This window comes from Trametes versicolor (assembly GCF_000271585.1).
Source record: "Trametes versicolor FP-101664 SS1 unplaced genomic scaffold TRAVEscaffold_11, whole genome shotgun sequence".
NCBI classification, from domain to species: Eukaryota; Fungi; Basidiomycota; class Agaricomycetes; order Polyporales; family Polyporaceae; genus Trametes; species Trametes versicolor.
In genome coordinates, this window is record NW_007360331.1 from 1,902,453 (window position 1) to 1,928,229 (window position 25,777).

A 25,777-nucleotide genomic window follows, 5' to 3' on the forward strand; every position below is an offset into this window, starting at 1 on the left:
GCTAGAGCTTATACGCGCCCTAAATGTACTGTATGTTTTGATCGCTACAAACCTGCAGCAGCCGAATCTGAGGCGAATTCCTGTTGAACCTGTACCACCACCATCACTTTGAGCTACCTCTACGGGAGACAAACGCCGCCTCCAGGCATGGCTCTTCTTGCCCTCCTGAACCAAGACATTCTCCTCGAAGTATTTCAACACGTTGGACGACAACGCCAAAGCAGCGAGACGCATGATGACGAACCGTGCCACAACGACGCGGAGACACAAACTCTTGCAAGATGTGCGCGTGTATGTCGGGCGTTCCGCGATCCATCGCTCAGAGTGTTGTGGGAATACCTCCCCTCCGTCCTCCCGCTGCTCCAGCTACTCGCGCCACACTTTCGGAAACTTGAACACGGACGCGAGGGGGACAAGGACTGGGGTGAAGGCCATGAGTATGACACCTACGTACGTGCCGTGCCTGCATACATAGCGACCGCCACAAGTACTGATGCCTGCGCGACCGACTCCCTAATAGGTACTTACGGATACACCAAACGAAGACCAGTGGACGCGATTTCGCGAATACGCCGCGTACGTTCGCGTCCTACATGAAACGTACAACCCTGGATTATGCTGTTACCCCAACGCCTATAACGATGATGAAGACCCGGAGCCCTTAGGGAGGATCATCTCGTCCTCAGTTTGGTTCCACCTCGCACGCTTAGCCGGCACGGAGCCGATGCTTCCCACCTTGCGCGAAGTGCGTTGGCTTATGCGTGGTACAGATCAGGTTGTGTTGCTCGATGTTCTTGCCGGGCCATGTCTCCGCAAACTCTCTGCCCACTTCATTCCAACCCACGGAGTGGAGTCCTCAGAGGAAGAGTATGCTCTCACCTTTCCGCTCCTCTTACGGAACATCGCACGCCTGTCACCTACGCTTCAGGAGCTCGAAATCAGCTCTTGTGCCAGCCTATCCGGCATTTCTGGTATGCCGAAGTTGCGTATCTTGACGATCCTCGGTGTAGTTTCTGCGGACGCTCTCAGAGACGCCAGGCTGGACACGCTTCAAGAGCTGGAAAGCCTCACGATTGCACTCGCACCTCCCTCGGAAACGGCAACACATTCCCTCCCCCTCGAACTACTACCGTTGAAAACTCTAGCCCTGAAATACGATTGCTCCTCGCGGTCGGAGACACGTCACTATTATGTACCTCTATCCGCCTCTAATCTGCATTCGCTCCGAATCGATCCTGGCATCTGTTCGACCACTACAGGATGCAGGAAACTATGCGCCGAGCTCGTCCAACGGTTCCCCGCTGCCCACTCTATATTGTTGGATCTTCAGCGACCTAGCAAGGGGGAGGCGCGCTTCCAGACCCCGTTTGAAGTCCTGTCGGCCCTGGAGCCCCTGTTCGGCATCTCCTCTGTGCGGGAGTTCTCGCTCAAATGCAGCGCAGACGTGATGGCCTTCTCCGTTGCTGATATGCGCGCCATCGCCGAGGCATGGCCACACCTCTCGACATTGTCCGTCGACCTCGGCCGGTGGTCGGTTTGGGGACATCAAGGCTCAAGCCTCGGAGTCTCCGCGCTCGTGGACATGGCGCGCTGCGGTTCTGGGCTCCGGGTGCTCCATCTCGATCACCTGCGCATCACTCTAGACGACCTCAAAGGGTACTCAGGGCGGCGAGCGCGGACGAACCCCCTACCATGCTCTTCCAGCATCGAAGTACTCACAGTCGACCATGCGGAGACCGACTGCGGTCAGTACTCGGACTCCGAGGGACCCCGTTTGTCCAAATGCGCGATGCTGGTAGCCAAGCTGTTCCCGAACATCGACACGAAAAAGTCTCGTACTGCCGCGCGCCACCCACTGCGGGAGGAGCCTGTATGGAACAAAGTGCTCGAACATGTTGATCTCGTCCTACCCAGGAAGAAGATCGTACTATGATGCAAGCGTTCTTTGCGTTCGTGCTGGCAGTGTTGTCCTTCTACTGACGAATATGATCTATATAGGCTCTGGTTGCGCCGCGCGACGCGCAATCAATCCGAATTATACCGGAGGTGCATAATTTTGGGTTGCCCATCCTCGCACGGAGCTTCGAACGCGTAGTTTAGACCTCTTTAGTATCAGTGAGTCTAGTTGAGGCTGTATGTATTCCTCGATGAAACTCAAAACTCGCGCTCATCCGCAGATGTCATCCTGAACCGTTTGTGGTCTCGTACTGAGGCAATGGTCATACGGGAAGTTCGATCGTACCGGGTCCGCCCAGCTTTGCTTGAAGTCCTTCGCTTGCTTCAGTCGACACCACCTCGCCTTCTGCAGAGGCGCACTTCCCCCACTCAGAAATGGCACCTACTTTCGTCATCGGCGGAGAAGCATGCGATAAACGCGTCCGTAGCACGCACGCCCAAGCATATCAGCTGAAAGGGGCGCCAGTTCGTACTCCCACGGGCGTCTAATCTCGCCACTGTACTTGTGCCCAATTCCGTTACAACCGCGCCAGAATAAGCTGTTCTTCCTACGGGGCCGGGGCCTGATCGACAATCCCTCATCGGGTGTTGGACGGTGCCTCTGGAAGACCGGGGTCCACAAGATTCAAAATGGCAGGCCAAAATCACGTCGCCATTTCGCCTCGCGGATTACGCCATCCTCTGGCGGGATGAGCGCATCAAATTCTCCCCTTCAAAAGTCATTTTGGAGCGGGGTCAGAGCTCGTCGCATCCTCTGTTGCGCAAAGTCTCACAGCTGCCATGTCTACCTCGGCTTCGATCCAGGACTCTGCTTCGCTTCCTCATGATCATGTCCGGAAGCCACGATGGTACGCCGCTACTTTTCGGGGAGGCCGATCATTGCAATTGACGTCATGGCATTCACAGGTACAGATCAACCTTCTACAATGCGGTGATCCTTGGCCTGTGTAACTTCCTCGCGCCGGGTGCGTCGAATATACACGGGACGGCAACGTTTGAACTGACACTTTTCCGACGCAGGCATCTGGGGCGCCATGAACTCGCTAGGCGCGGGTGGTCAAGCTAGTGAGTCTATCAATTCCGCATCGCAGTCAACGTGCAATACTGACTCCGTACACAGGCCCGCATCTCGTGAAGTGAGTCTCACCGCGCACCGCGTCCGCAGACAGAACAGTCTCTAACCGCGCCTCCCCTCAGCGCCGCCAACGCCCTCACATTCTGCCTGTACGTCTTCGACTGTCTCATGCATGTTTTACCCTCCGCTAACCTCTCGTATAGCATGGTCCTCTCTTGCTTCTTCTCCAGTATGTTACTCGCACGTAGGGAAGATATCATAGCTAACCCATTTCCCTAAGGCGCACTAGTAAACGTCATTGGTATCAAGTCCGTACTCATCATCGGAACGATGGGTTATGCTCGTGAGTCGCCACCTTTGCCGCCATCGTAGCCGCTTCCTCAATCGTGACATGTGTTACAGCATACGCCGCGGGCCTGTACACGAACAACCGTTTCGGCACGGAATGGCTTGTACTTGTCGGCGCCGCGCTGTGCGGACTCAGTGCCGGGCTCTTCTGGATGGTGCGTGCTATACCTAGCGCTACTCTTCTCGTCGCTGAACACCGTGTGACTTAGGCCGAGGCGGCGATTGCGCTCGCCTACCCTGAGCCGTACAACCAGGGGAAGTTCCTCGGCTTCTGGCTCACCTTCCGTGTCTTCGGACAGCTCATCGGCGGCGCTGTCAACCTGGGCCTGAACTCGAAGAACGGCGAGGCGGGCAAGGTCTCGTACACGGTGTACATCGTGTTCATCGTGCTACAGTCCCTTGCGCCGTTCGCGGGCCTGCTCTTGACGCCGCCGAAAAAGGTGGAGCGGTCGGACGGGCGGGCTGTGAAGCTCGAGATCCAGGGCTCCACCAAGTCTGAGCTGGTCGCGACGGTCAAGCTGTTCTGCACTCGCGAAGTACGTATACCGTCTAGTTCAACGACGCAGGTTATCTGACCGCTAGTTGCTTTGCAGTTCCTTCTCATCGTGCCTCTGATCGCTCAGGCGGTCTTCTCCGAGGCTGTGATGTTCACCTACCTTTCACGTGCGTCAACCTCCTCCTAGACCCCTCAATTTTGCTGATGTTTTATACGACAGTCTGGTTCAGCGTTCGCGCTCGCGCGCTGGGCTCTTTCCTTTCCGCCATCGTGGCATTGACTGGTGGAAACCTGCTCGGGGTACGCACACTTGCTCGAATACCCGAATATAATTCTTACCCATATGTTCACAGTGGTTCCTGGACAACAAGTCAGTGAAGCTGAAGCTGCGCGCCCGTGGCGCGTTCTTCTTCATCCTGGCCACGCAGGGCGGGTGGTGGATCTGGTCGACGATCCTCACGACGCGCTTCGACCGCACGAAGCCGACGTTCGACTGGGGCGTCGCGGGCTTCGGGAGCGCGTTCACGCTGTTCCTCGTGCTCGTGCTCTCGTTCCAGCTGCAGTACCTCTACCTGTACTTCGTCATCGGCCACCTCGCGAAGACACCAGAGGACGTCGTGCGGATCGCGGGCCTGCTGCGTGGGACGGAGAGCGCGGCGCAGGCGGTGAGCTACGGGCTGTCGAGTGTGAGCAGCTTCGCGGCCGTCGGGGCCAGCGCGGTCAACTTCGGGCTGTGGGGCATCGCGTTGGTGCCGGCATGGCTTGTTATTCGCGACATCGGGGGCCGGCTTGGAGACCGGAGGGAGGAGCGCGAGCGGGCCGTGCAGCACGAGGAGGACGCTGGGACGGAAAAGTCTATCAACGAGAAGGTCCCTGTGTAGAGATGCGTTGTACGATATAGAACCTAGATACTTGTGCCTCGTATGATTTTTTCTGGGAATTGGTGGTGGTAATTGATACCATAAAAGTTTGAACATCTACATCTGCGGCGAGCTAGTCCGTCCTTTGTAGTGTTTCTCCGCGGCTCGGAAAAACTCACAAGGTTGGCGTGGGCGAACACCATGCATATTTCCATATTACTTCACAACGACTGTCTCTGCAAGTCTGTTTGCAACGTCGCCGCCGAGACGACCATAGATGGACGAGCAAAATGGACATGTCCGGGATTGAACCGGACCCCTCTCGCAAACCTTACACAATGGTCTTATGCTAAGCGAGCGTGATAACCAACTACACCACATGCCCTTGAACAAACCTTAAATGAGGCCTTCACAGGCCCATATCAACGGGCAATAAGCTGCAGGGCATCGTCGAGTGCGTACGATGAACCACTCCAACTTGCAATTGACTGTATTGTCTTGCAGAATTTGAAGGATAACGTACGGCAACAAGAAACCAATAAATAAACTGACGAAAGAGGGCTCGGGGCGTGAAGGAGGGGATGTCAGGCAATAGACATTAGGTGAGGCGCATCGCTGGAGTGCTAGTGCTAGTGGTATGGGCAGAAGACTCGAGTTGGCTTGGAAATAAGCGAAGGGGGGGGGGGCCGGGGGCTTGTGAGCTGCAGAGTGCGCGTGGTTCAAAAGCTTTCGGTAGGCTCCTAGAGACACAGATTCGCGATCAGCACCATGTTAAAAGAAGCCACCATGTAAGTAGACAGGAAGTACGCACAGGAATGTCTCCGACATCGCCCTCTTCCGGCTCGATGCCCCCTGCGACGAATACAGCTTCCGTGCCGTCCGACGCCATTTTGGTGAGTTGCGCGTCAGTGTCCGCAGCTTCCGTTGAGGGGCCATCCGTAGTGTCCGTGGGGACCTCGAACAGGCAGCTCATCTGGCGGCAGAACCGCTTGTCGAAGGACTGAGTAGGGATAGGAATTTCAGCATTGTCCGTGAGTCGCAAATAAAATTGAGGCGTACGAAAGAGCGGACAACCTCCGGCGAGGGAAGGGGCGCGGCAATGGCGAACGGCAGAACCGCTGCAAACGCATTCTGTGAGCATGCACGCTGTGTGACTGTGAGCTAGCTGGGACGTACCACCAACAAAGAGAGCAGAGATGGCGAAGGTGCGAGTAAGGATGAAGGTGGCGACCATGGTGAACAAGTTCACGAAACGCGGCAGAAGGAACGTGCGCGAAGAGAAGCTGAGACACGAGGAATTAGGAGAGAACGAAGGGCGAAGCTGAGTCCGCCGTCCTCGGGGCTCAGAGACCCTTTAAGTACTCTGTCCATAAGTCGCTCACGACCGGCAAGACACAGACGTACCGCGGAGATCCTCCCAAAAAGACCGGCCGTCTCGCCACCGGCAAGCAAGTTTGAATTAGGAAGACGGCGAGCGTGCTGCGGTGTAGAAATGAGCGAGATAGATAGACGCGAAATCATACCAGTGAGCCCACTGACACCCACAAAATCAAACATCTTTGACGGTTGGTCATGGTGGTGTAGGGCGGACACCTTCCTGCATTGACAAACTGTGAGCAGCGGATACCTCAGATTATGCGGCATTGAAAGAAAACGACGTACAATTTAGAGGGAGCAGTCGCATCCAAAGGTAATATTTTGCCTCTAGTTGCAACCTGCCGGGTGGTAGTAGCAGGCAAACTTACCGAGTTCGCATCCGAGCGAGCACTCGGGCGGTATGATCATCACAAGTGGCCGCCCTGGATGATAGTCGAACAGCATCTATACCTCAGAGCACCCATCCATTGCGAAATGCCCAGGGTCTGTCCGCGCTCGCAAGATGTGGCGCATATAGCCACACGGTGAGACCGCATTGGCAGCGCACTGTCCGTATGTTCGGCAAAAGAGTGGGTATCAAGCGAAGCCGACTTTGAATGCATGTCTTCGCCGCTCGTGACGTTGAGGGCGAGTTAACGCATCATCAAGGTAAGTACATCACTGTTTGGTACCTGGACGATATCTCTAGTGCACCACCTACGGAGATGAAAGCGGTGGTCAGTACGGCATGAGGCTCTACGAGACTGTTGGTACTCACACCATACCTAGAGCCCTGGCAAGACCATATCGTCCTGCTATTGATACATCCCGTGGTAGCGTAGCCCGTGTGCATTGGCCCACTGAACATGGGTATATGCGTCAATGGATCCAGGGATGTCAGGGTGCTACAGCCGCTAAACGGCCATCCGAGTAACCGCCGCATGCCGAAGCCGCTCGACCTCGGTGAGGACTGTGTTCCACGCGCCCGTGGTCTCCCAGTGGTCCGACTTCGGGGGACATGCGCGGCATCGCCTGAGGTCCAGGTTCGGAAAGAGCCTGTGCACCAGCGCGGCGCACTTCATCAGGTCGCTTTGTGCGTCGGAACGACCCTCGTGCAACACGCAGCCGATAGCAAGCACGACGAGTTGGGTGTTTGGGGGAATTAGTGCGGCCTGCGGAAGAGCACGGTCCAGCTCGTACTCGGAGAGCTGGAGGTTGCTCAGGAGGCACTCCGTCAACCGTGACCCAAACTGCGCAATGTGGAGAAGCGCGCCGGCCCGAGGCACCATCCACATAAGACGTACCATGGTGGGCGAGAAGTCGATGGCGAGGGAGGAGAGGTACGGCACGCGCTTGAGGAGGACATGCACCTCCGCATTTGAGACCGTTGCTAGTGCTTCCTTCAGAGTGAGCGAGAGCGCTCGAAGGGCGGAGAAGAGATGGAGGGGCTCGATGACCTGGGTCAGGTCTGCTCGACCCCCGTCTAGCGTTAAGACGAGGGAATATATGTCTGGGAATTGCTGCGTGAACGCAAGGAGGATGTCTCTGTAGCCGTTCGTGTCGGTGTCTGGAGACCGGATGGTGGCATCGAGAGAGCGTAGAGAGGGAACGCTGAACAGCTTGTACGCCTTCGGGTTCCCGTTGGAGTCTACAACCGCCAGAGAGCGCAGAGCGTGAAGCGTGATTATGGAGTGAGCAGCTACGGGATCGCCCACGATTTCAAGCCCGAGCCGGAGGTACTCCAAATTCTTGATGGTGTCCAGTTTCGCCTCAGAAAGTGCTTGTGCATCTATATCGCAGCCCGAGGAACAGTTGGCGTCCACAGCGAGATATCGCAGGTGTTTCATCTTGTGCAGCTCTGGCATAGCGGCGCGCAGGGTATTTGAGTGGTCGGCACCGACTTCGAACCGATGTAGCTCCGGGGCGAGCGCAGCTATGCTACGTATGAAAAGCGGCAGATGGGCGCTCCACTCGGCATTCGTATGGGAATACGCTGGGTTGAGGCGAACGTAGATTCGCTGAAGGGAGGGGGAGACAAGATCAAACAGCTCCGTGCCAAAGGGGCTTGTCATCCACTCCAGCTCGCGCAGAGCCGGAAGTAGAGGCCGGCCCCCAGAGAGCTGCTTGAGGTGAAACCAGACAGAGGGGAGGATGAGCGTAGGACATGGGAAGTCGTCATCAGCTTCGTCGTCAGAGGCGTTGTCGGGTCGGTACTGGTCAATTGCGGTGTCTGGATGATACCCAGCGTGCGAGTCATCGAACAGGACGTCGGTGTTGGCGGAACCACGGTGGACGAGAACACGCACGCGTTCGGCATAGTAGCAGAAGCGTGTCCACTGGTGAGCGTCGGGAATATTGTAGAGGGCCTGCGCGCGACGTATGAGTAAACGATTGTGATTATGACGGTCGAGCCACTTACGTATGCATCTTTTCTGTCTGGCCCCCATTCATTGTTTGTCTTATGCCCACCCTTTATCCTCCCGAAACTCGGGGCGAGCAGCTTGAGCAGGGGAAATACGGAAGGCAGGCGCTCCCATAAAACGCGGGTGGCTGGTTCACCAAAAGTCTGACAGACGCGGGCGGACTTCGCCACGACATCGTTTCGTGGCCACTCATCCTCCGATGGCTCCGGCGAGGCTTGCCAAAAGATCCTCGTGAGTATTTCAGGATTCAGGACAGCAGCGTGAGGCATACTAGCAGCGCGAGAATCAGGTCAAGCAAGCAACGTGGTCCAGTTGTTTGCCAGCGCAGGGAGCAGACGTCTCGTCCTCGTGGCCGAAGTGCTACACTCCGTGCTGCGCCGGCTGGGGTAGTCGTCGGCAAGGGATGGTGAACGGCCGCCAACACCAGACCGTCGCTCATTCAGGCCATTTGTTGTCGGATCGTCCATGTATTTGCAGTCGGAAGATACTAATGATGGTCTCTCGATGTCAATTAGATGCATAAAATTGGTATTATGCATGAACCTGACATACCTCACGGTATCGAACACTTGTAGTCTAATAATGGGATAGAGGTCAGTCCCACCCTCATTATATGCGTAGTCAAAATACAAACGGTCCAAGGTGGATTGGGTCTGGGAGTCCGAGAATTTTTGTACTCTGAGGTCGAAGCCAACGTAGGGTGAGTAGTCAACGCAAGGCTGCGCTGCCTCCAGAGAGGATAGTTGACAGCCAGTGAGCGCCGGGACTAGGGAACACGATGATCAAGGCGTCTATATGGGCATGTGGTGTAGTTGGTTATCACGCTCGCTTAGCATGCGAGAGGGGTCCGGTTCAATCCCGGACATGTCCATTTTGTTTACTTGCGCGCGGCCTGTACTCATTTTGGGTCACTGTCAGCGCACTCGAATACGCTCGCGCACTTTCTGAGCCTAATACCAACAGCGTGTGTCCAGATATGCAAGCATGCAGAATCACGCTTTACTTGACTGTAAGGGTGCCGGAATGAGCACGGCTGAATTAGAGTGAACTACTAAAACACAACGACAAGAAACCACGACCGGAGAGCTTGGCGAACGACACTACTTCTAAGGATAACTGCACGACTAGAAATACACTGTGACGGACTGCGAGAGCGGGGGAGCTGCGGATTGACTGAGCGACGACTACGGATAGATAACGGTGCGCGTGGCGGACAGGTGACGCGGAGGCGACAAGACGGGGTAACGCGAGAGGGGAAGAACGGGCAAAGGTAGCACAAACAAGGATGAGGGAGCACAAGGAGTACAACAGCTGCACGCGCGACGTACACGTCGTGAGAAGGGGAGGGGGAAGGGGCGGTGAAGAGTCCAGCACAAGAAGCCCTTGTAGCTCTTGAGAACGGAATGATGAGGTGGCGACGAACGAGGTGGAGCGCGCGGGGTATCCTCTAGCCGTCTACACGGTTTTGAGCGCACCAGTGCGCGATTAGGATGTGGCGATGACGGGCGGCGAGGGGAGCGACCCGGCGAGGAAGAGATGTAGGAAAGAATGGAAAGACTGTGTCCAGAAAGAGTGTGGGGTTGTTCTCCTCAAGCGGAGGAGATGGAGGTGGAACCTGGGGGAGTATCACGCCGACGCGGAGGTATCGACCTACAAGCTTGGGTCAGACTCAAGTACGGCGGAGCGATTGAAGTGTGCTTACGTCTGTACTCGCTACGGTACTGAACCCGATGACCTCCACCGCCGGCGTCGGTACGTCTTCTTGCGCGTCTGCCGACGGCGCTTCGGTCTCGGGTGCCGCCGTCGCCGCGATGGCCGCTATGGCCGCCGCAAGTGAGTCCGTCTCGACGGGTTCCGCAGCGTCTACCGCAACCGGAACGGCGGCGTTCACAGAGGATATCGCCGTTTGCGCCGTCGACGACTGACGAAGGCTCGAAGCGGCTGACTGCAAGGCTGAGATGAGGAGGTCGATGACTTGAAGCGCAGAGGAGGATGCGTCGGCGGAGGGGGAAGTGGCGGCGGTAGTGGTGGTTGCGTTACCCGCGGCGTCTGACTGAACAGCAATAAACGAATGAGGAGGCCGTCCCAGAGATGAGAGCGAGGCGGACAGGACGTACGGAGTCGGCGTCAGGAAGCGCGTAGAGACAACCCATCGCCCGGCAAAAGCGTGGCTCGAGGTGAGACGAGACTGCCGCGGCCTTGGTGGGTATCGGCGCAGCGTATGTTATCGGGAATGCTGCACTGCAGAGTAAGCATACAAGCTCGGTAGGGTAGCAAGATGGGCTGGACGTACCACCGACAAACAGCGCGGAGATGGCGAAAGTGCGGGTAAGAATGAACGTCGGCGCAACCATCTTGAATTCAGCTCAAGCCCACTTAGTCAAAGAACGAAGAAAAGGATTAGAAGTGGGGAGGAGGAGAGAAGATGGCCGGCGGGAGATATGTACAGAACGACTCTGGATTGACAGAGAGTAGTTGGTGCGGCCTTCGGTCACAACACCCCCATCGTCTTATACAACGATGCATTGACGGATGATGCGCCCGCACCCACGCACGGGCGACTGAGGCTGAATGAACTCGCTCACTATAGAGGCCTCAAAGGATGTGTCGAATAAGGCAACTGCCAGCAGCAACTGGGGGCGCCGGATGGGTGCGCGCGCCGGCACGCTGGCATTCCGTGGGTCCCCGAGCGGCTGGAAGGCATCGGAGTTCGCCCATTCATTCATGTTGCCGTGTGTGGCATAACATGAGACCGGATTGAGCGATGTCTTTGTGAGCTGGAGTGGCGATGTCGGCATCTACGCGATCAACAACGACTGCCTTTTTGGGGTGGACACGCCGAGGCCGGCGCGAGCGTCTCCCGGCTTGCGTTTAGACTTAGGCTAGAACCTCTTGTGAGGGGGGTGGTGGTGACCCCCGTGGGAACGGCTGAGTTGCAATTCCTGGGCGAGAGATGTCAGCGGACATTGAACGGGTGGCTGAAGCCCTGCGTCGTCGAAAGTTGCATGGCGGGCTATGTGCAGAATGTCATGACAAAAAATTCTATCACGAACAGTTGGTGCTGTGAGTCCGCCCCTTTATTTTCAAGAATATTCGCTGGGTAGATCGGCGTGCGAGGAGAGGCGAGGAGAGGCCTCGAGACACTTTTTGGCGCGTCGTTCCCACGGGGGTCACCACCACCCCCCCTCACAAGAGGTTCCAGCCTCCCTTCGGGAGGAACGATTGTCTTCCGCCTCCGAACGTGAGGCTGGTTTACGAGCCTATTTAGACTTCATTTTTCGAGCGTAACTGGGACCCACTTGTTTCAGATGGTGAGGACACACTGCAACTCAAGACTGCTCACCAGCAACTCTGACGAACACTGCAGACAGAAACAACACAGCGTACCCTCTTCAGCCAGCTGCGACAACGGCGACTTGGACTGCGAATTGCAATCTGACCACGTGTATTTCGTCGACGCCCCCACGCAGCTCCTCGCAATGCCATAAGGCTCCCCTTCAGCAATTTGCGCCCCTTCTCATCGCAGGGAATGACCTCGGTCAGAGGTCCGGGGGTGGAGAAGATGGGAGAGCGAGAACAAGCACGCCCAAATGCGGCCAGCACGTATCAGCTTCGCGAACGTGTCACGGTGCGCCGTGACCCTCTTGCCATATTGGGTCGTTCGTTTGAACCTCTACACGGTGGCTGGATGTCCCCTCTGTTACCACAGGTAAGTTCTCGTCGAAGATCTAGCCGAATCAGGGTTCTGATTAGCAGCAGCGCGGTGAGCAAATCACGTCCTCGTCACGATCGGACCTGGAAGAGTCGGCCATGGGCCACCCCCGGACGGCGACTCATAGATTCGATCCTCCCAAGGCGGGTTGCCCCGCACTGAGGCTCTTGACCAGCGTTCGATCCGCGCTGGAACGCGCGGCCAGTCAGACACAAGATTGAGCGGTATGTGCTGGGCGAACCTGACGGACTCTCGACCGAGCAAGTCAAATTCCCTGCGAAGCCTCGGGCTCTGTTTGTGAGCCTAGTCCGAGTTCTCCGTCGCAGCTCCGATGCATTGACTGTATCGAGGTACAGAGGACCCACGAAGTCACCATCTCGTGTTCCACGCAACGCGCCCTCATACGATGCATCTCCCCACGACGATCCTCTCGGTTCTAGTACTCAATGCCCATCTCGCGTCAGCAGCTCCCATCCCTCAAAGCCTCCCCTTCGAACCCTGCGTGACCATGATAGCGCCACCTGGCGGAGGAGCTGCCTCGTAACGCTTCCGATTCCACTGCAACAGTAGGCGCCCTCAGTGGCTTCTCGTCCATACCGCATTCGACGAGTCCTTTGAGAGCTCCCCGCGGTGCGCTCCGCTCTGGGGTGCGCTCACGATGTTCCCTATAAGACCCGTTGCAGCGCGCTGCGCACTGGGAGACCTGCTCTTCCAACAGGACCTGCCACTCACTTGATTGCACTCCGTTGCCCTTTTCGTTCTCCTTGCATCTGTTCTGTACCCTGTCTCTCAATACACACTACGTACCCACGTATCTTCCGAATCATGGTAGCGACGTTCATTCTCACCCGCGCCTTCGCCATCTCCGCGCTCTTCGTTGGGGGTACGCCTTCTTATCCCTCCGCCCTGTTGAATTGTCCGCTGATGACCGTCTCTCGCGTTTTGTATTCTCAGCGTTCCCACTCGCAGATGCTGCGCCCGTCCCCGCGCCGTCCCTCCTTGACACCGTTCTGGTAAGTGCGAAAGTTTGTACATTATCATTAGCCACGAAACACGAACTAACGTACACCTGCGCCCGTAGCGCTTCTCCTCGTACCTGAAACACGAGCAGCCCAGCGCTCCCGGCCTCTTCGCACAAGCAGCGCCACTATCCAAAGTGAGTCCACTCGCAATTATGAGCGCCGTGGCGCACCGCTCATCTTGTTCCCCCTTTGAAGAGGAGCTGTCGTCAACAAGGGTGCTTAAAGAGGCTTGAAGCGGAGACCTTTGCTGAGGTGAGCGTCGCCGTACCTAACCCAAAAGAGATTTCACGGCTGAGCCAAAATAGATCCTCGAAAACCTCACATTATTGACGCCTGATACGGACGTCGACGCAGTAACGCGTCAGCCAGACGAGAAGCGTGGTTGTCGCCAGGCGGGCTGTATGCGCGGGCTCGCACTCGACGGGTTTCCTTCTATCGACACGTTTGCTCGAGCACTACCAGAGGTGGCGAGAGCGCCCGTAGCAGAGCTTGAGGCAAGTGCCATCCGACGTATTCGACGAGGTGACTGGGCTCATAGTGCTCTTTCGTAGGTTCCCGCGGAAATCCCCGCATCGGACGCGGACAGTTCGAGTCCGGCGCGACGCAGCTGCCGACAGCAGGGTTGCTTGCGCGAGCTGGAGGATGTCGCGGAGGCGATCACGGTCGCCCGTGAGGTGAGCATACGCCCTCGCAGGGAACATAAAATGACCCGGCCGCTGACGGTCCTCGCGCCCCACCCAGACTTCAGCTCCAGCGGAAGAATCCGCGCCTGATGCAACGAAAGAAGCCCGAAGCTGCCGCCAGCAGGGCTGTCTACGCGACCTGGATACGAGCGCGTCCAGCGCCAGCCTCGACTGATTCGCCCCTTCTTCTTCGTCTCGCCCCCCGTGCTCCGCCCCCACGCGATCGCCTTCTGCCCTCTTCGCCGTGATACGTATGGCATCTCTTGTACCATCATCCGAAGCCCCTCGGAAAATCGCGCCGCGCGTCCGTTCGCGCCTAGTCGCGCACTCCATTCATTACTCCTTCCCTCGTCTCTAGGGCAGAACTGCCTCTCTCCTTCAAGTTGACAACTTGTTTCATGCTCGCGCATTGCGCGATTGCTCGTTTTTGTACCATCGCTGTGTCTATTGTCAACTGATCGCTTTGCTGCTCTGTACTGGGTCTCTGAATCTGTCTGTACATTAATATGCTAATCGAGCATGGGCTTTCACAATCCCTTACGCGATCCTGTTGACTACCGCCAGCGCTGATTTCGTCGACTTGGGCGGCGTACTGGAGGCGCGCGCCTCCAGCTGAGTCTTCTGCTTGGCATATGCATGCGCATGGTATCCACTGGCAAAGTCACCTCCGCACACCCCGCTCATGCGGTTACTCTACAATGAGAAGCTCTATTCATTACCGCGTAAGCTTGGAGCCAGCCCGTTCGATTATTTGCTAAAGCGTTTCCTACGAGAGTGCCGTGCAACGGCCTCTGAAGTCCGTCCTTTCGGATCCGGCCGTACTTAGTATACGCAGTAACACGGCGCACGTTCTCTTGTCTCCCACCTTCTCCAGACGGCGGCAAGCCTCAGAGGCTCGCTCATCGCATGGATCATGAAAACTCTCATGCAAGCACCAGCACCGCCGCACGCCAGCCTCCCTCCGTATGCCAGCTCTGCTGGGAGGGCCCTGCGGCGCGGCTGCTGGTGCCGCGCAGCGACTTACAAAACGTCGATCTCGACTCCCCCCTGACCTGGCTCGGGGAGTGCACCTATACCACCTCGTGGGCGGTCCTGCACTCCAGGTCCGCCACAGGCTGTGTGTGGTGTCAGTTCATGTATTCGATGCTCGGGGAGGACGACGATGCAGAGTCTGCGACGCCGCTGAAAGTGTTTATGGGGCCCGGAGGGCTCTTGACCGAGTGCTCGCCGCCGGAGACACAGACCGTATATGTGTCCATCGACGGCGAGCCGCGCTTCGCAGGCTACGTGTATACGAGTCTGGGTGAGTTGTCCTGTACATATATTGTATCTCTGCGTCCGAACCTGCGCTGACGCGAATTCTCAGACGACCCCGCGGCACCGCACATCGTCGCGCGGAGCCATGTGCGAGACGTCGGATCCCCGCGCACCCTCGCCCTGGCAAGAGCGTGCATCGAAGAGTGCGTGGCGATGCACGAACGCTGCACAGCGATCTCCGTCTCCCCCGACCCACTCCTCCCCACCCTCGTCCTCGACTGCACCAACCCCGCGCGCCCGCGCCTGGCCGCGACCGACGGCAAGCGCGGCCGGTATCTCGCGCTCAGCTACGTCTGGGGCGAGATCCAGCCGCACTGCACCACCACCCACAACATGTCCGCGTACGCGGATGGGATCGATCCCGCGCGCCTCCCGCAGACCATTCGCGACGCGATCCACGTCACGGTCGCGCTCGGGTTCCGGTACCTGTGGGCGGACAGCCTGTGCATCGTCCAGGACTCGGACGAGAGCAAGCGGCGCGAGATCGGGCGTATGCACCACATCTACCGCGACGCGTACTTGACGATCATCGCTGCGAGCGCGAGCAGGGTCGGGGAGGGCTTCCTGCAAGAACGGCCTGCGGCATCACGCGACTTCGCTCTCCCTGTGCTGTGTCCCTCGCAGCAGACCGGCACGGTACACGTCTCCCCGACGCATACTCTCCCGGAAGACGAGATAGAGCAGTACAGCCACGGGTGGGACCCGGTCAGCACGCGCGGCTGGTGCCTCCAAGAGTACTTCATGTCCCCTCGCGCGCTCCTCTTCACGTCTCAGACCCTGCAGTTCCGATGCCAGACCACCACCCAAAGCGTCGGCGGCGCGTACTACAACCCCACTGGGGAGCAGCGCATGCCAGACGCGTTCTTCCGCCCAGACCTGCCGCCCGCCGCGCCCGGCTCCGCAGAATGGGCCGCGATGTACAAGGCGTGGCTCGAGATCATCGAGGACTACAGCCGGCGCGCGGTGAGCAATCCCTCGGACAAGCTCGTCGCGTGCGGTGCGATCGCGGCGGGCTTCCAGCGCGTGCTGCGCACAGACTACCTCGCGGGCCTCTGGCGCGCGACGCTCCTCGACGACCTGCTCTGGGCGAAGCAGAGCGGCCCGCAGGCGGTGCGCCCCGAGGAGCTCCACGCGCCGTCGTGGTCGTGGGCGGCGGTCGACGGGGAGGTCTGGACGGGCGGGGACTGGTCCCGGTCCACGTTGTTGCAGGGAACGCCGGTCGCGGAGGTCGTGCGATGCGAGGTTGCGCTCGCGGACACGGCGCTGCCGTTTGGGCAGGTCACTGGTGGGTCGCTCGTCGTGCGCACGTCGTTGACCCGGTGCGTGCTCCTCACTGGCGAAGGATACAAGCCGTTTCGTATTCTGCTTCCGACTGCGAAACAGGTCCGCCGGTGGGGGGCCGCGGGCCTGGATGTGGATGGTGAGGTGCAGAAGGCGGCGGCGGCGGAGGCGGAGACGATGATCATTGGGTGGGTGTACGTTGACACCGAGGCGGATGTGGGGATCCAGAGACTGTGGGCAGCCCCGCTTACGCGGAAAGACAAGCATTTAGAAGGATTGATCGTCACTCTGGTCGATGGCGCGGGCAGCACAGGGGATGCGGCCTGTGTGACTGACCCCACAACATTACCTCTCCAGAGAAAAGTATATCGACGTGTGGGGCGATTCGACGTGTTCAGACAGGACTCTCTTCGCGAGGTGGAGAGCTATTGGAACGGTGAGATGCCACCGGTAGAGATTGAAATTATTTGATGTAGGATAGTGGTAAATGCGTGCATGCCTATGTATCGCTGTCCCCGACATGGACATTCAACTAGACGCACCGTTGGTAATAGGTATTCTGCCAATGTTGGTGAGTTGCCGTGCGCCTGATGCAAGGACGAAGTGGACTCGCGAAGAGGACCAGCCCTCAATGCATAGGGACCACATCCTTTGAGATGGGCCCAGCTTGGAACTGAGGCAAATGGATCAAGCATGAGAGTTTTCGAATGTGGGACGTTCTCAACCGTCAAACTGACCTGGTGAAAATGCGTGGCCGTCCGCCCAACGTGGTGACGTCGGCGCAACGACCCCAAGGGCCAGGGACAGCACGCATCGTCGCGTCAAGGGCGCCGACGCGTCAGTGCGCGAATGCGCGAGCGTCGCGGTGGAGCATTTCGTCGTCGTTTTGATGGCGGTCGGCGGGACGTGCGGGTGCATCACGGAGCGGAGTATCTTGAGCGCGTACAGAGTCCGAGGGACCTGTCTGGCCGTTCCTGTCCACCAGCACCGTGGGGACCATCAGGTTCATTCATAGCAAGCAGACAGCGCCGACGATGCTGTTGACGACGAGCTCAAGATCGCAGCCAGCGAGCAGATGGTCAAAGGCGGGACCGCCCGCGGCGGGGCGAGGGCGGAGGCGGAGGGAGGCGAGCGCATGGCAGGAACCGCGCGCGATCTACAGCTGCCTAGGCCTCGCAATCACTGACGTCACTTAACAGCTTCCCAGCGGCCCTCAGCCAATCAGCGTGCTCGGGAGGACACGGAAAACGTCAGTCCCTGGCAAACGCCGGCTTCTTTTCTTATCTCGCCAATGAGCGGGCGGGGCAAATTGATGCAAATCGGGAGCAGATCTTGGGTTTGGGCGACTTAACGAAGGGCGGCGCGCTTGCGGTCTGCCTTGCGCCTGCTTGTCCTTGTCCTTCGTGCTCGCCCCCCTACGCCCGTCGTCGGCTCTCTTCCCTACCACCACCATCTCTTCGTCCTCTAGGTCGTTCAGAATGCGTTCCTTCGCCCTCGTAGCTGCCGTGAGTAGTGTGGGCTTCCATGCAGGAACCGCTGCTAACTGTACACCCCGCATATATCCAGCTCTCTGCGGTCGTCGCCGCCTCGGCGAAGCAAATCGTCATTACGGTCGGCGCGAACACTACCGCCAACGCGAGCACGATCTTCTCGCCTGCGGAGGTCACTGCTGTCATTGGCGACACTGTCCTGTTCAACTGTGAGTATTCGTGATAGTCAAGCTCTTATCCTCGACTGGATGGGGGAGGGTGCGTATGCGCCTTTGGACATGCGGCGCGCCCTTCACCGTCTGTGCCATGCCTGCACCCGCAGCAGGGGTAGCTACCGCCGCCTTGCCCTGGCCGTCTTTCGCGAGCAGGTCGCGTCCAGGGCCAGACAGCGTGCGTAAGGTCGTCGGACTTCCCGAGGCTCTTTGCCGGAGCCTGGAGTGCGACGACCCTGTGTTCACAAATGCGGCTTCAGAGCCCTTCGGTCGGTGTTGCCGGGCGTGATGCGGGCCACGCTCCCTATCGTATGTGCCGTACCACCCGCAGCAGTCAAGCTACCGCTGGCCCGCCCTGAACCGTCCATCTGGACTACAGGTTGCTCGCAGGACCAGGTCCGTGCGCAGAGTTATCGGACTTTTGGAGGCTATCTTCTCCCTTAGTGTGGCCAGACCGTCATGCCGCTCCAAACATAACTGCCGGCTATGCCTCCGGCACTTCGATATCCGCTCAGAGTGCGGATTTTCATGGCCCTGCGCCTCGCCCAGTGTCTCACTGGCGACGTGCGTGGTTCTAGTACGGCGCACGAGGAGCCACAGACAGCGCCGCGACCACTTTCGATCTCATACTCGCGTCGTCCTGCCTGTTTGCGTTCATCCTCGCGAAGAAGATGCAACCGAACGTGGTTTTTTTTGGACAACGCGGTCATGTGACGGCACAGTGTTCGTCCGAACCTTAATTTTGACTCTGTCCCTACGGAGAGGAACGCCGACTGCCAGAATGGCTCCGTCCTAGTCTTTCCTCATGACGGTCGCTTACGCCGATCCTTTTTTCCTCAACAGTCACCCAGGGGAACCACAGTGCGACCCAGTCGACGTTCGCGTCGCCGTGCATCCCCGCACACGACACGAACTCGACGATCAACGGGTTCAACTCGGGCCTCCGCCCGACCAACAACGGCACGGCCATCACGAACCTCCCCGTGACGATCACGACGAACGACACGATCTGGTTCTACGACATCGCGACGTGCGCCCTCGGCGGTGTCGGCGGCATCAACGTGAACGAGTCCAGCACGGAGACGCTCGACGGGTTCATCGTGAGTCCTCGCGCTGGACCGAATAGCGCGCGACGAAGTTGCTGACTCCCTCCCGTGTAGCGCAACGCGATCCGCCTGAACGGCACCGCGACCTCCACCTCCGCGTCCGCGAGCGCGACGGCGCCGAGCGGGACCGGGTCGAGCACGCGCTCCTCCAGCACGGCGTCCGCGACCGGCGGCAGCAACGGCGCAGACCGTGCCGTCGTGGGCGCGTTGGCCGCACTCCCAATGGCGCTCATCGCGCTCGTGCTCTGAGCACCCCCCGCCCTGGTGAGGGAAAACCTACATAGAGACACGCGATCCCTTATACCCCCGCCTGCCCCGCACACTGCCGCTGCACGGACACGAACACGATTCGACTCGGGCCCGTACGCTTGTCCGTCTGCTCTCTTGTGCTCCCTGCCTGCGTTGTTCCTCGCTCTTGTCCTTTATCTGGTACAATGCGTGGCTCCGACTGCACCCCCCCTGCTACTACTTACTATACCGTCTTTACTCGGCCGATTTTGTGTTGTGTGTGTGTGTGTGTGACCATTCATGTTACGGTTGCTGTTGTGCTTGTTTGTCTGTTTGTTTTTCCTGTTGTATCTGCGTGTATCTACCCCGTACATAGCCCGGTTAACGTGCGTTGGCCCGCCTGGCCGCTTACTCTGTTATTTCATGAATGCGACGTCGGTGATATGTTTTTACGCAAGAGATGCCGATTGGAGAGCACAGCATACAAATAGTCGTGAAACATAGAATCACGTTTACATAGTTTCGCCGACTAGAGAACACATGTACACCGATGTGCATGTGTGTGAAAGGCGAGCACAAGTCTACAAAGCCCACACGCCGACATGCGGAGTATATCCAGAGACCCACGAGTGCTCCTTGCCGGCCTGTCAGACGTGTTCTCGATGCCCCTGCGAAATCGGACGTTGCATGTCCGCGAGCAGCTTGGAAAAGATACTCTGGGGCGCAATCCTGGGCGCAATGAGACTGAACGGAGTAAGGTGACCGTGCGTGTAGACAAGCGTCGAGGGAAGGAGGGGCAGCACCGTAACCGGGTATAAAAACATACGAATGAGCTTTCCTTCAGACGGGAAGTAAAGAGATCTAACGAGGGCGTGACTGGATCCAGCGGCGTAAAAGGCCGCAACCATCTATGTATACTCGTGGTACCTGCTCCGGTGGACATGCTGCGAAGGGCCACACGGGCTGCTCTTGTCGGGCTCGCCATCCCGCAGCGATATAGAATGTGCTCTCCGATACTGAGACCGCTGGGCGGAATCCGCGTCGCTGCGGGTGCGCGCGGGTCTCGGAGACGGCCTCGTCAGCGCGGCGTGGAGCTGCGTCAACTGCGACATGAGCTCAAGGCGTTCGTCGTTGGACGGCGGCCGAGTCTGGGGCTTGCGTGGAGCTGTCCCTTCGGGGTCGTCGCTAGGGTCCGCGGTGAAGGTATCGTAGACGCTGCCGCTGAGGGTGATGTCCACCGCCCACGCATTGTGGACGAAGAGGTCGACGGCCCGGAAGGAGAGCCGGATAGTCCGCGCGTCAGTGCCGAAGGCACGCGTCTGGACGGGGGCTGTCGGCGAGGCCTGAATATGGTGATCGGGACAGAGGTGCTCGCCGCACCGAAGCATGCCATCGACGTTTAACAGCCTGTACGGCGCCAGGACTACCGGGTGTGCGTGCGCCCACGGCTGGCCCGTCCCAGGGCAAAGACCGGTGGCCACGATCAGGGCCTCGTTGGGTCGCCAGTGGTGCGAGAACAGATGCGTTGCGTGGTCGGTGCCGGAGGCAGTGCAGAAGCCCCTCGGGCCCAGCGGAACCTCCCTGAGATCCCACTTGTGCACCAGCGTCCTCATCAGGCCCGGTGAGATCCAGAATGGGTTCCCGCGGGGAGCGACAGACCGCATGAGCGGAAGCGGGGTCGGCTTTGGCGGGGGCGGCGTGACGTGTATGTCTTTCCACGTACACTGAAACTTCTTCCCGTCGATGAACCGATCGAAAGCGTCCATAACGTCGATCAAGCGGAATATGCTGAGCGGGCGCTGGTCCTGAGGGACGAGCGAATTGGCGGGGCTGAAACCGTAGGCAAGTCCGTACCTCTCGTAGCCTTCCCACTGATGCAAGAGTAACCCCAGTGGTTGTCCGCCTATACCGCAATCTAGCAATGCGAACTTGAGGCGGGGCGATTCGATGACCTTGACGCGAATGTGCACGCCGTACGGCATGACCCGCATGAACGCACCACTTGGTCCGGTCTGCTGGTTCGAGGGCCCTTGAGGCTTCCTACCGATTTTTCGTGAGATCGAGCGAGATATCTTGCGCATCAGGGGCTTGCAGATGACATTCGTCAGAGTCGCGCTCTCGGGAGCATTTGGAGAAACACCCATACCTGACGAGTAGCCACAAGATCTGAAGACTCCGTAGGAGTGATGAAGCGGCCGGGAACATCGAACGCGGACGGGGCAGTGGCAAGCGGAAGGACAGGAAAGGGCGACTGTTCGTGGTTCAGCACCGGGTTCACCAGGTGAGGAGGTGCAGGAACCCAGTAGGGCATGTCATAGTTGGATAAACGAGGACCCCACGCGAGGAGAGAGAGATCCGTAGAAGTCTGCATGATCTCCTCCTGAAGACGTCGGAATGCCGCTCGACCTTCACCATACAGTGTAGGCATATTTATGGAAAAGATGCCGAGCAGGCAGTACGCCTCATCCTCGAGTCGCGTGGTCTTTCGGTGCGCAGCCCATGACATGCGCTGTGCCACGGAGACCGTAGACAACTCGACTTGGTGATGGAGGACAGCCCTGGGGACGTTGGTGATTTGCTCCAGCAGGGGCGCGAGGTGAACCTTGTCGCCAAGGACCTTCCAGTCGGGGGAAAGGAAGACGACGACCTCTGGAGCGATCAGTTCCTGAAGCGTCCATCCGCGAGTGTGCCATATACTCCTGCGGAACGGAGAGTGAACGGCCTCCAGGCCCCAGGGCGGTATCGGCCGGGACGTCCGCGAGGTACGCATAGCAGACGTCAGCCTGTTTGTACCACTGGAACATGGAGTTGATGGCCTCAGATAGCTCGGCGCTGCTAGTCTTGTCGATGCATCCCGTGTCGATCCAAATCCAGAGGAGGCCAAGTTGCGCGGCGAGAAGACAACACCCCTTGATCTTCGGACCCATGAGATCTCGTGGGTTCTCCCCTGTTGACTTGCAGCGCTCGGAGATGGAGCACAGGTCTTGGAATGTCTGCTCGTTCGTTCCCCAAACATGCGACAAGATAGCATAGCCACCGTTAGGTATAGCGTCCACCCCGGGGAAGAAGTGCAGCTCCGCTCGGTCGGTGCTCAGGAGCCACATAGTTGGTTACTGTCAAATTTTCGAATGAGCAGGCTGATTGCGCATGGGTGAAGAACGAACCAATTCTTGACGTCGATCTAGAGAAGGAATGATCCCGACAGCCGGAAGAAGCGGCGAGGGCGCAGAGCAAGGGATACGAGGAACTGTGCACCGAACCGCAGCCTCATCAAACGTTGCAGCCTCGTGCCCGCTGGGGCCCGCTGTTTACGCTCATATGAAGTGCAGAGCGCATGCAGCGTGGCGCAGTCGATGCTACTGGCGTTGATCACGGGACGAGAGTCCGCGTGCGCAACAAACGACCAAAGACGAGTAGGGTAACTGACGAGTCGTCTCTTAGGGATCTGCCTCACGGATATCAATAGTGGCTCGACGCTGAATGATGAGATTTTTTACGGACCTGGCACAACGACCCCAACAGCAGCGATACAAACCAATGGGCGCGGGATGCGTAGACATGAGTATTGAGAGGTAAATTAGCCCAAAATAACGACAAGGCACTACCTAATATGAGTACACGTAAAGTGGAGAGTCCTAGTGAGTCCAAATGAATGTCACCCAAGCTATGAAGACATAGCATAGCAATAACAGCCCACTGCTCATGCAGGTTCTCCAGGCTCGCCATCACTGGCACGGGTCACACGCCGTACCAGGTCGTGCAAACCAAGATCGACCTCAATCTGGAACGATTGCATCCCGTTAGCTGGAAAGAAGATCTTGTTAAGAAAACCCAGCCTACTTGGTGCTTCAGTGCGACATCCTCACGCCCGGCTGAGGACTCGAAGACGGCATCGATCTCCTCGAGCGACACATTCGCGGTTTCCGGCACGGAGTAGGTGGACCAGATGTAGCCTAGGGAGCAGGCCACTGCGAAAATCAAGAATGTCCCTCTGTCATGCGAGTCTCAGTCAATGCCATAATTCAGAATCTGCACCGCGTTAGACACGTACGAGGCTGAGTACTCCATAAAAACCGGCGTGAGCAACCCGATCAAGACTGTGCACATCACCCATCACCACATTAGCACTCGCCGGCCGCCCATTGATACTTCCGGCACTCACAATTATTTGTCCAGTTCGACGCCGTAGATAACGCGACACCCTTGCTACGCGCCGATAGCGGGAACACCTCGCTCGGCAAAATCCACCCAATCGGCCCGTAGCTAACACCGTACGCGGCAGTGAACGTGTATACACACGCAAGCGCGGTGCGCGCGGCAAAGGTGTGTGCAGACCAGTCGGCGCTGTATTGCCGCACGAGGAGCGCGATGGTGAGGTGCGAGAGCGCCATCGCGAGCGAGCCACCGCGGAGCAGGGGGCGGCGGCCTATCGGGAATGGAGGTGAGTATATGCGCGGGACTTTTGTCAAATGGAAGCAGGGATGCATACCAAGACGGTCGATGAAGGCGATGGCGGGCAGCACAGCCAGGAATTGGACGATGCCGATGCCGCCGGCGGAAAGGAGGGTCGCTGCGTCGCCTTGCATGCCGAGGGAGTGCATGAGCGTCGGGCCATAGTACAGCAGTGCGTTGATTCCGCTCCATTCTACATGGCGTTCCAATCTCATCAGCAACGGAGATAAATTGTGAGCGCATATACTCACGTTGGAAGAACATCATCAAAACGCCGATGAGCGTACGCTTGCGGAGCTTTGGTGAGAACAGGCGCGACCACGCATATAGCTCTCCACGCAGGGTGCCTGGCTTTGCGCTTCGTACGGGGGTGTCGTTGGCAGATGATTGAGCTATTAACGCGGCCTCCACTTGCATCTCCAATAGCTCGATCTACACACAGCAGAATTTAGAATAACGTGTCAACGTGTCCTCTCAGGTGTATACTCACCTGGAGCAGAGGATCACTCTCAATCTCAGCACGCGTTCTCAATCTGAGCTTCGCGAGCGCGCGGAGGGCCTCTTCATTGCGCCCTTGCTGGACGAGCAGCCGCGGCGACGGTGGGAGTGACATACATCCAAATCCTAAGATGATACCCGGGATGAGCTGAATCGCCAAAGGGATTCGCCATGACGCGGATCCGGGGATGTCTCGCGTGAAGAAACCGGTCCAAAATCCAACCACTGCGCCGAGGACGATGGCGAACTGCTCAAGGGCCATCAGGGATCCGCGTACTTCCGGCGGGCTGATCTCCGCCATGTACAAGGGTGAAAGCATGCTGGAAGACGAGGTCTATGAGCTTTTCAATAAGAGAGACTTGGGTATATGGTGTATTACCTGAGTGCACCGACACCCAGGCCTCCAATACCTCTGCCCAGAACGAGGTGGTTGGGAGTTTGGGCACCGCATTGTAATGCTGACCCGAGGCAGAATATCGCTACGGATGATGTGTTCAGGATTTTCGACAGACATCGAATACTCGGCCGTACTCACCGCAGGCGGTGAATATAGACTGTCTTCGCGAGTACTTGTCCGCCAGTGTGCCCGCAGTCAGAGCGCCCAATAGAGACCCCAGCTCCAGCGCAGCCGCTGTCGGGCTGGTTCAATCTCTCGGTTGCATTCTGTGAAATGAAAGGTCAAACGCACTCATAAGCCCGGTTTCCCATGCGCTGAGATTCCACCGCTGCACAAAATCCTTCATGACGAGCACGTTTGCAATGACGCCTTGATCATAGCCGAATGTAAGACCTCCAATGGAGGCGAATACGGCACACCCGAGTGCGTAGTAGTTGTGGAGGAGGCCGGCTATTCCAGGCGGCCCGTATGCATAGGTATAGTTCGTTCCGTCTGGATGTACATGCAGAATGCCGCCGTGTGGAATGTCGGGCTGCCTACTCCCTAGTGCGTCTGAATCTTCGGCAATAGGCACATATCCAGTGCGATTCCTTCCAGTCTAGTGAGGTACCTAATAAATACAACGCAGTAGTCATGGAATGATATGCTTACCATACCACCCAATAAACTCACTATTCAAAGAAAGCCCTGCCACTCGTATCCCGCCAGAACGTTAGTACAGCCAGGTTGCCCAGGATAGTGGTGTCTTGAGAGCGAGCGTGCGGCGAGAGTCCCTAACAGTTTAAACAAGATGTAGACGTAGTATTATTCGAGGTCTAATTCTTTGTAATGAGCTTGCAAAGAGCGAGCGGGCGAGCAGATGGTG

The 25,777-nt window shown here is 58.0% G+C and overlaps 11 protein-coding genes and 2 non-coding genes across 13 annotated transcripts; 6 read left to right on the forward strand and 7 right to left on the reverse strand.

Annotated features, from left to right (window-relative positions):
- Positions 1-130: 130 nt before the first annotated feature.
- TRAVEDRAFT_74470 (uncharacterized protein) lies at positions 131-2,426 on the forward strand. Its single transcript, XM_008044992.1, has 4 exons — positions 131-450; positions 521-1,934; positions 1,999-2,115; positions 2,178-2,426. Exons 1-2 carry the CDS (start codon positions 148-150, stop codon positions 1,931-1,933), a joined length of 1,716 nt encoding a protein of 571 aa, XP_008043183.1. The 5' UTR covers positions 131-147; the 3' UTR covers position 1,934; positions 1,999-2,115; positions 2,178-2,426.
- A 437-nt stretch (positions 2,427-2,863) lies between these two features.
- Positions 2,864-4,756, forward strand: TRAVEDRAFT_132311 (uncharacterized protein; the record flags this gene model as incomplete). Its single annotated transcript, XM_008044993.1, has 11 exons — positions 2,864-2,921; positions 2,977-3,021; positions 3,077-3,092; positions 3,154-3,180; positions 3,235-3,260; positions 3,312-3,374; positions 3,434-3,534; positions 3,589-3,915; positions 3,973-4,042; positions 4,096-4,175; positions 4,229-4,756. Coding segments are annotated over 11 exons (1,341 nt in total), but the record flags the coding sequence as incomplete, so codon positions are not given.
- Positions 4,757-5,026: 270 nt separating this feature from the next.
- On the reverse strand, positions 5,027-5,120 carry TRAVEDRAFT_t186. Its single transcript has one exon. It is a non-coding gene; the product is annotated as a tRNA-Ala (tRNA).
- A 334-nt stretch (positions 5,121-5,454) lies between these two features.
- Positions 5,455-5,969, reverse strand: TRAVEDRAFT_52095 (uncharacterized protein; the record flags this gene model as incomplete). Its single annotated transcript, XM_008044631.1, has 4 exons — positions 5,455-5,475; positions 5,547-5,735; positions 5,795-5,853; positions 5,912-5,969. 4 exons carry the CDS (start codon positions 5,967-5,969, stop codon positions 5,455-5,457), a joined length of 327 nt encoding a protein of 108 aa, XP_008042822.1.
- Positions 5,970-6,724: 755 nt separating this feature from the next.
- Positions 6,725-7,396, reverse strand: TRAVEDRAFT_31345 (uncharacterized protein). The gene is made up of 2 exons (XM_008044453.1): positions 6,870-7,396; positions 6,725-6,808 (listed from the first exon to the last, which is right to left on the reverse strand). Exon 1 carries the CDS (start codon positions 7,384-7,386, stop codon positions 7,006-7,008), a length of 381 nt encoding a protein of 126 aa, XP_008042644.1. The 5' UTR covers positions 7,387-7,396; the 3' UTR covers positions 6,725-6,808; positions 6,870-7,005.
- Positions 7,397-9,311: 1,915 nt separating this feature from the next.
- On the forward strand, positions 9,312-9,385 carry TRAVEDRAFT_t179. The gene has a single exon. It is a non-coding gene; the product is annotated as a tRNA-Ala (tRNA).
- A 481-nt stretch (positions 9,386-9,866) lies between these two features.
- On the reverse strand, positions 9,867-10,986 carry TRAVEDRAFT_74473 (uncharacterized protein). The gene is made up of 4 exons (XM_008044994.1): positions 10,808-10,986; positions 10,632-10,750; positions 10,217-10,567; positions 9,867-10,164 (listed from the first exon to the last, which is right to left on the reverse strand). Exons 1-4 carry the CDS (start codon positions 10,866-10,868, stop codon positions 10,141-10,143), a joined length of 555 nt encoding a protein of 184 aa, XP_008043185.1. The 5' UTR covers positions 10,869-10,986; the 3' UTR covers positions 9,867-10,140.
- Positions 10,987-12,943: 1,957 nt separating this feature from the next.
- TRAVEDRAFT_74474 (uncharacterized protein) lies at positions 12,944-14,462 on the forward strand. The gene is made up of 7 exons (XM_008044995.1): positions 12,944-13,109; positions 13,181-13,239; positions 13,308-13,382; positions 13,444-13,500; positions 13,554-13,742; positions 13,800-13,922; positions 13,990-14,462. The coding sequence occupies exons 1-7, from the start codon at positions 13,052-13,054 to the stop codon at positions 14,104-14,106; spliced, it is 678 nt and encodes a 225-aa protein (XP_008043186.1). The 5' UTR covers positions 12,944-13,051; the 3' UTR covers positions 14,107-14,462.
- A 355-nt stretch (positions 14,463-14,817) lies between these two features.
- On the forward strand, positions 14,818-17,000 carry TRAVEDRAFT_74475 (HET-domain-containing protein; the record flags this gene model as incomplete). Its single annotated transcript, XM_008044996.1, has 2 exons — positions 14,818-15,234; positions 15,298-17,000. Exons 1-2 carry the CDS (start codon positions 14,838-14,840, stop codon positions 16,998-17,000), a joined length of 2,100 nt encoding a protein of 699 aa, XP_008043187.1. The 5' UTR covers positions 14,818-14,837.
- On the reverse strand, positions 16,997-17,631 carry TRAVEDRAFT_31348 (uncharacterized protein). Its single transcript, XM_008044454.1, has 2 exons — positions 17,267-17,631; positions 16,997-17,202 (listed from the first exon to the last, which is right to left on the reverse strand). Exon 1 carries the CDS (start codon positions 17,536-17,538, stop codon positions 17,368-17,370), a length of 171 nt encoding a protein of 56 aa, XP_008042645.1. The 5' UTR covers positions 17,539-17,631; the 3' UTR covers positions 16,997-17,202; positions 17,267-17,367.
- A 293-nt stretch (positions 17,632-17,924) lies between these two features.
- TRAVEDRAFT_31350 (uncharacterized protein) lies at positions 17,925-19,943 on the forward strand. The gene is made up of 4 exons (XM_008044455.1): positions 17,925-18,034; positions 18,096-18,228; positions 19,075-19,331; positions 19,392-19,943. The coding sequence occupies exons 1-4, from the start codon at positions 18,008-18,010 to the stop codon at positions 19,584-19,586; spliced, it is 612 nt and encodes a 203-aa protein (XP_008042646.1). The 5' UTR covers positions 17,925-18,007; the 3' UTR covers positions 19,587-19,943.
- A 1,957-nt stretch (positions 19,944-21,900) lies between these two features.
- Positions 21,901-22,597, reverse strand: TRAVEDRAFT_86680 (HET-domain-containing protein; the record flags this gene model as incomplete). Its single annotated transcript, XM_008044997.1, has 2 exons — positions 21,901-22,287; positions 22,319-22,597. Coding segments are annotated over 2 exons (666 nt in total), but the record flags the coding sequence as incomplete, so codon positions are not given.
- Positions 22,598-23,265: 668 nt separating this feature from the next.
- Positions 23,266-25,258, reverse strand: TRAVEDRAFT_52102 (general substrate transporter; the record flags this gene model as incomplete). Its single annotated transcript, XM_008044632.1, has 10 exons — positions 23,266-23,346; positions 23,406-23,556; positions 23,617-23,662; positions 23,728-23,991; positions 24,055-24,210; positions 24,269-24,449; positions 24,508-24,835; positions 24,895-24,994; positions 25,051-25,146; positions 25,204-25,258. The coding sequence occupies 10 exons, from the start codon at positions 25,256-25,258 to the stop codon at positions 23,266-23,268; spliced, it is 1,458 nt and encodes a 485-aa protein (XP_008042823.1).
- Between the last annotated feature and the right edge of the window lie 519 nt (positions 25,259-25,777).